At 62.2% G+C, this 7,183-nt stretch overlaps 1 protein-coding gene across 1 annotated transcript; it reads right to left on the reverse strand.

Moving 5' to 3' along the window:
• Positions 1 to 1,130: 1,130 nt before the first annotated feature.
• On the reverse strand, positions 1,131 to 5,266 carry FGF16 (fibroblast growth factor 16). Its single transcript, XM_062584575.1, has 3 exons — positions 4,993 to 5,266; positions 1,902 to 2,005; positions 1,131 to 1,815 (listed from the first exon to the last, which is right to left on the reverse strand). Exons 1-3 carry the CDS (start codon positions 5,264 to 5,266, stop codon positions 1,570 to 1,572), a joined length of 624 nt encoding a protein of 207 aa, XP_062440559.1. The 3' UTR covers positions 1,131 to 1,569.
• Between the last annotated feature and the right edge of the window lie 1,917 nt (positions 5,267 to 7,183).

A 7,183-nucleotide genomic window follows, 5' to 3' on the forward strand; every position in this document is an offset into this window, starting at 1 on the left:
CCAACCTGTCTGTCACAAGCGAGGGACCAGGAGGTGTTGCCCAGCGATGACGAATCATCATGGGAGCTGAAGTTAGTCTACTTGGTCAAACTCGAATAGTCCACTATTTACTTGATTCTCATATTTTGTTCTTTGTGCTTTCTTAGTTACTAAGCCTGTTGGACAAAAAAAAGTCACAAAAAAATCGTGGCGGTTGAGTTTCAGTGTTATGCTGCGCTTGTCCCTGGTATTGACACTGTCTGGTGGATGCTGGCCGGTGCTGCAGCCGGGTTACTGCACCGGACGGGTCTGGTCGGGGTGGTACAGCTGGTCTTAAAACGAGCTGGCCAAGTGCAACGCCACAGATACCATGTAAAACGTGGGAATCATCAGAGCTCTTAAGCGCCTGAACCGGTTGAGTGGTATTGCAGGGGACAGCGCGAGCAAAGCCCTTGTAAACCGTTCGCCGCTGGAGGCGGTGCCGATCCCTCGGGGAGGTCAGAGGAGCCCCGGGCGAGGTGTCGGAGGCGGGAGCCGGGCGCTGCGCGCGAGGCTGGGGCAGGGTCCGCCGCCGAGGGCCGGCTCGGGAACGACCCCGCCGGGCGCTCCGGGGCCCAGCGGTGACGTTCGGATGCGTCGCGGTTGCGGCGGTTAGGTGATGAGTGAAGACGGGGGCAGGAGAGGTTGTTTCGGGTTCTTTCTTTTGAAAACTAATAATTTGGTCCTTAAAACCAGAACTGAGTGGGGTGAACAGAAGTAAATTTATCAGTTCAACCAAGGCTGTGTTTGGGAATTGGATAAATTTTCCGTGCTCACGACAGACTGATGCCCGAACAGCCCCAGCGGGAGGTGGTCGGGAAAGTGCTGGTTTTGCAGCATCAGCTGCCCCAGCCTGCGGGGGAGGGAGCCGAGCGCTGAGCTCACCCGAAGCTGCGGGGGGCTGCGGGGAGCCCCCGCGCCCCCCTGGGCGCTAGCACCCTACTCGAGGGCTCGCGCTCGCGTAAAGCTCCGGCCGGGCTCAGCGAGCCGCCGGCGGGCGCGTGAACCCGGCGGCTTCGGGAGCGTCGCTGCCCGGGTCCGCCCGCCCCGAGCGGCGCTGCGCGCGGGCTCGCGAACCGCCTCCGCCGCTGCTCCGCGCCGGCGGCGCGACAACGGGCGTCCTCGTGGCGCGCGCGGTGGGTCTGCGTGCGGGCTCGACGGCGGCATTTACCGCTCGAGCCCCTCTGTAGCTGCTCCTGATGGTCACCTGAGCCGGAGAATTGCTACAGAGCGCCAAAAAAGGGGGCTAGCAAGAAATCTACAATATAAAGACAATTTTATTGCCGATAAGCTCTTAAAACTCTCTCTTTTTTTTTTTCTCCCCCCCCCCTCCTGTTTCAGTAGGACCTTATTCTTCCTGATGAAAATCCGGTCATAGCATCTCTCATTAAAAATAAAATTATTCTGAAATAAATAAATATATAAAATAAATACCGTATACATCTTATAAATAGCTTTGTCCTTAGGCACAGTATCCACGCTCGCGTCCGAGCAGCGTCCCTCGGCCCGTTCCCGGCGGCGGGGAGCGCGGCCGCGGCGGCCGCCCGGGCGTCACCGGTAGTGGAAGAGGTCTCTGTAGGCGGCGGGCGTCTTGGCGGGGTCCACGGGCCTGGGCAAGAAGTGGGTGAACTTCTGGTGCCGCTTAGTCCTGTAGCCCTCGCGGGGCGAGCCGTCCTTGTTGAGGGCCACGTAGTAGTGGCGCTCCGAGTCGGCGTGCTTGTAGAGGGTGGAGGCGTAGGTGTTGTACCAGTTCTCCTCGAACTGCTCCCGGAAGACGCACTCCCGCGTGAGCTTCTTCTGCGGCGGGGGCAGAACGCGCGCGTCGGACGGAGGCGGGGAGCCCGCGCCGGGCCGCCCGCCCTCGCCCCGAGCCTCGCACTTACCGACCCGTAGAGCTCGCCCCGCTCGTTCATGCCGAGGTAGAGCCCGGAGTCGACGCCGCGGATGCTCACCAGCCCCACGGCCAGGCTGATGAACTCCAGGATGCCTGCAAGGGGAAAGGGGGCCGGTCACGTGGCGGCGGCGCCCGGGGCGGGCCGGGAGCCGCCGCCGCCGCGGGACGGCGCCTCGCCTGGCTCCCGCCGGGCGCCGGAGCCTGGGTTTTCCGGGGGCCTCGAGCCCCCTCCGCGTGCCCGCCTGCAGGACGGGATCGACGGCGGCCGCCGAGCGCCACCGCGGATTTTGGGGGTGTTCCCGCCCTCCCCCGCGCAGCCCCGCTCGCCTCCCCGCGTGCGGCAGCGCCGGGGCCGCGGTGACGCTGCAAACCCGGCGCTTCGGCTGAGAACCTCGACGCCCGCTCGGCAGCAGGCGCGTGGCGCCCGGGCGTCGACGTGCGCAGGAAAACTTTCCCCGGAGGCTTCGTTAGCCTCTCTGAGGGGCTGTTGCACATGCGTGAGCAGACTTGTGCCCGGGAAGACCTTCGTCTGCTCCCTTCCTTGGTCTCCAGGAGAAACGTGAGGCCTTTTCTTCTTTCAGAGTAAGTGATTTAAGAGTAGCAATGTTGGATCACTCATTTCATGCCGGTGCAAGATGGACACGAGGTGGAAGAGGAGCAAGTCCCGGCAGCAGTTTTCCTGGTGACCTTATCTCAGCATCTTTCTCAGAAGGAGCCTTGCTGTCGGGTGCCGGTGACGGTCCAGCTCCCCGCCCGGTTTTGTGTCCCTCGCTCCTCCGATAGGGCAGGCGCAGCGGGAACGGATGCGCTTTTCAACGTGCTCCCTTTTTGCCCCGTGATTTCCTTAGCTGGAGCCGCTAGTTGGGCGCTTCTCCCGGGCGAGAGCGAGCCGCTTTCCCCGAGTCCCGGAGGGCTTCGCCGCGTCCCGAGTCAAGTCCGCTCTGGGAGAAGCGAGCCGCGCCCTATCGCTCGAGTATGCCTCCGTATTTTCCTAAGCATCCCCTTCCAGAAGGCAGGTGGGGTTCAGCACCGCTCCGGTCCTCGACGGGCGGCCGGCGCCCTCCTCGCTGCCCGCAGGGAAGCCCCGCGGCGGCGGCGCTCCTTCTGCACCGCCGCGGCTCCGGCTCGGCGTCCTCCTCCCCGGGAGACTCGGGTGTCTCGCCTAGCTTTTGGGATGACCGCGCGTGGGATGTCCCTCTTTTCCCGAGCCCCTTCCGGCATTCGGAGGCAGGGATAAGAAGTCCCGTCCCAGCCCACGTCCCACGTCCCACGTCCCGCGTCCCGGAGCGGTGCAGCCTGCCTGCTCCTGTTACAAGTTACTCCTCCGACGGCTGCATGCAGAATTTAGGAATGCAGCGATACACGACATCCTAACGCAAACCATACCGGCAGAGCTGGAATTCGAACGCTCGTGGCTACCGAGCGCAGCTGGCGAACGCGCCGTGCCAACATGTTATTGCTCCGAGCCTCCGTCGAAGCGAGGCTTAGTCCAACTGCATCTGAACGTGAGGACTCCAGCCCAAGCCCCTGGAGCTTTGTCCTGCAATTACGACAAATAACTATTTATTTTACGCTACCTCTGGGAGAGCCCTGAAGCAGAAAACTATAATATTTTATATCTGAAGTCTGGTCTAGTTTACGTAGCTGGATGCTGACTGCTAAAACACTTACGGAATGCCAATGCTCCGATTTATTGAACGCGCCGTGTGACTAACTCCTAACTGGGCAAAATTCACGAGAAGCCTTAGCCTGTTTAACGCGTATTTCCAAAGCTTCGGTTTGTTTAGTGCGTATTTCCAAAGTTTGCTTGGAAATAAATTTATTTTACTTTAAAAAAAAAAAAAAAGAAAAAAAAAGAAAGAAAAGAAAAAGCTCCCCAGGCCAGAGCTGAGATAAATGCTGCCCTCTGAAACTCTTCCCTTGCCCAGCGGCACGTTAAAGGAACCGACAGAAACGCTACGTGGCGGATCAAACCGAACGCCGTCCGGATGCGGCGGCTTTGCCCTCGGTTTCCTCGGGCGGAGGAGCCCACCGCGCACCGCGGGCGCGAGGGGACCGGCAGGTGCCTTCGGGGAGGACACCTGCCCCGCGAGCACCTCGCGCGGCCGGGGGGCTACGGCTCCCTCGTCCGCCGAGGTCACGGGCAGCGCGGCGCACGGGCAGGTTTTTCTCTACCCTTATTCCAATTAAAATAACGGCAGTGGCGAAGAAGCTCCCGAGCTATCCGAAAGGACCGCTCGCAAGCAACGAACGGCAGAGGAGACCTCCTCTCCGCAAGGAGTTAAATCGCTGGAAAACTATGAAAAAAAAAAGTCTCGAGCACGCTTCTCGCGACCTGTTGACACCAGAGCTGAGCTCACCGGCGGGGACTGGCCGATCGCCGACACGGACACCTGCGCCCGGCGCCGGAGCCCCGGGAAGGCTTCCGAGCTGCGCTCAGACTTACTGCGCTGCTTCGCCTGTGGCTCGAGATGCATTTTTTGAAGATTACATAGAGTCTCACTGGAGATCCCTGTTCTGCTGCGACACTGATACTGGCTCCGAGGTCTGGCAGGTTTCTCCCGGACGGCAAGGTAAATCCACAGCGTCCCGCCCGCCGGTCCGTCTTCTCCTTCCTTTCTGCAGTCGCCTGCGACCGCGACCGCAGCCGCGACCGCGTCCCCCCCTCGGGCTGGCCCCTTCCCCGCGGCAGCCCCCAGGCCCCCGGCCGCGCTCCTGACACCGCTCCGGCCGACGGGTCCCTGCCTGCGCGGGGGGACGCTCCGCTCCGCTCCCGGCCCGCGCACCGAGCAGAAATCGTGTCAGCTCACAGGCTCGGCAGAGGCCGGAGAAAGAAAAAGAGGAAGAAAAGCCGGGCGGCTCTTTTTCCGCCTCGCTCTCCGCTCCCTTTCGCCTCCCTGGCCGCCGCCTCCGGGGGCCCGGTGGAGGCCGAGCCGCTCGCCCGCTGGCCCCGGCCGCGTCCCCCCCGGCCCGCTGCCCGTCCCGGGGCCTGCCCGGCGCACCTGCAGGGCGAGCGCGGGGAGCTGGGGCGCGTCGCGGGCGAGGGGCCGGCGGTGCCGCCAGCGCCGCGCGCCCCTTACCGAAGCGGCTGTGGTCCTGGCGGGTGCCGTGCACCGTGCCGTTGGGGAAGATCTCCAGGTGGAAGCCGGTGCGGCAGTAGAGCTGCCGCCGCCGCAGGATGCCCTTGAGGTGGGCGAAGTCGGTGGGGGAGCCGCGCTGCAGGCGCCCCTCGATCTGCCCCAGGCGCTCCGTGAGGAAGCCGGGCGAGTCGGCGAGCGGCAGCCCGCCCAGCGCCGGCGCCGCGCCGGGCAGCTCGGGCTCCAGCGCCCCCAGCAAGCCGCCCACCTCGGCCATGGGGCCGCCCGCGCCGCGCCGCGCCGCGCCGCGCAGCACCGCGCAGCGGGGCGCGCAGCGGGGCGCGCAGCGGCTCAGAGCGCGCGCGGCGGCCGCGCGGCGCCGCCTCTGCCCCGCGCCGCGCGCCGCGCGCCGCGCATGGCTGGATGCGGCCCGCGCTCGGGTGCGAGCTGCACTTTATATACGTACACACTCCCCTTACATTGACATATCGGATATTTAAATGCAAGCCACACCTCACTGGCATCCCCCTTGGCTAGGGCCTTGCTTGCTCTTCCCCCCCCCCCCCTTCTCTGATCCATTTGGCTTTTTTTATTCTTGGAAAGGAAAAAGAAAAAGCTTCACTCCCTCTTTTATTATGAAAAAAAAATGGCAGGAAAAAGCTACACATTGCAGCGAGGCAGAACAGCTTTTGGCAGGTCGCTGCGGAGCTGCTGATGAAATCCTGGAGCGAGCCCCGCGCACGCAGCCCGCGGCCGCGCCGCCGGCCCCGCGCCGCTCCGCGCCCCGCCGCGCAGCCCCCCCGCAAGCAGCCGCCGTGCGAAAAGTAACGTGCGCGGAGCGGCTGCAGGGGCGGCTTTTCTTTTCCCTTTCCAGTCTTTTCTTTGGGGGGGATGAATATTTAACCCCCCCAGCCCCCCCGCGCCCCCCGAAAGTGATCTTGCCGGACAGTGACCGCGCGGACCGTGTCCCGCGGCGGGGCCGGGGCTCCGCGGCGCCCTCCGCTCCCGCCTTCCCGTGCGGGAAACAGGTGTTTCCGCGCTCGCCCGCGCCCCGCGCCCCCGGACCCCGCGCAGCAGCTGCGGGGCGCGCTGCGGCCGGCCGGGCCCGGCGGGGGGGGCGCGGGCGCGGGGCGCGGGGCGCGGGCGGGCGCGGGGGCGGCGGCGCGGGCGGTGCCCGGCAGGCGGCGCCGCTGCTCGCTGCGCGGCGCTGCGCGGCGCGGCGCGGTGCGCTGGGGCCGCCCCAGCTGCGGCCCAGCTGCGGGGGGGGGCAAAATCCCGGACAAAGTAAAAAGCACAAACCTCCGCGCTTAACTAAGGCACAACGAGGGCAGCGCAGCCCGTGCGCAAGCCGACGCTCCTCGGCCAGCTCCCGCGGTCACGGCCGGCTTTCCGGCGTCCTCGCCGCGCCGCGCTGCGAGGCGGCTCGGGGAGGTGCACCGCGTCCCGCTCCGGCACGACGGGATGCGGAGAAGGCAGCTCCCGCGCTCTTCTTTTTTGACTCTGATTTCCTGGCTTATTTTTGTTTTTACTAAGCTGATGAAAAAGCAGAGAGAGTTGATTCCTATATTGTTTGAAGAAAAAAAAAATACGCATTTTAAATACTATTAAACCTAGAATAACTCCTTCACGAGAGGAAGTGCATTTAGCTGCTTTCCTGTGCATTACAGAGACTACAACTGTACTCATTAATTTCTTAAAAGAGGAGAGAAAATCGTACACAATTTGTGTCTAACGGCATTTATTTGCAATGTAATTACTATTCACGGAGGGCAGCCACATTTGATATCTTGCCTACTGGCTATAAAATCAAAGGAAGAGCAAGACTAGGGTCAAAGCAATAAATTAATTAGAAAAGATTAAGATGGACAGATGCAAAGAGCACATCTCAATACTGCAGATCCTCTGCCTAGGGCAATTCCATTTGATAAAGCAAAGATCAAGACACAGTTAAAAACAAATTTGAAGGAGCGATGGCCATAAATTAAAAATCAGGCATGTGAAGAATATCCAAGGAGAAGGAAACAAGAGAGCTTTGAGTTTCAAGAAATAACACTTTTGCTTGGCTAACACCTTCCATCCCAGGATCTCCAAACAATTTCTGCACACTGCTGAATTATGACACACAGCCAAGGTCACCAGGCAGGGAGCAGAGGACAGGTTATTGATCTTATTTCTGATTGTTTTTACTCTAAGC

Source organism: Rhea pennata, chromosome 11 (genome assembly GCF_028389875.1).
Source record: "Rhea pennata isolate bPtePen1 chromosome 11, bPtePen1.pri, whole genome shotgun sequence".
NCBI classification, from domain to species: domain Eukaryota; kingdom Metazoa; phylum Chordata; class Aves; order Rheiformes; family Rheidae; genus Rhea; species Rhea pennata.

Bases quoted from the DNA above. Each gene is read 5' to 3' on its own strand.
- FGF16 (XM_062584575.1), bottom strand. From the start codon at position 5,266: ATGGCCGAGGTGGGCGGCTTGCTGGGGGCGCTGGAGCCCGAGCTGCCC. The intron at 2,006-4,992 runs GTAAGGGGCGCG...TTCCCCTTGCAG, and splicing joins CCAGGACCACAGCCGCTTCG to GCATCCTGGAGTTCATCAGC. The intron at 1,816-1,901 runs GTAAGTGCGAGG...CCCCCGCCGCAG, and splicing joins GGGGCGAGCTCTACGGGTCG to AAGAAGCTCACGCGGGAGTG.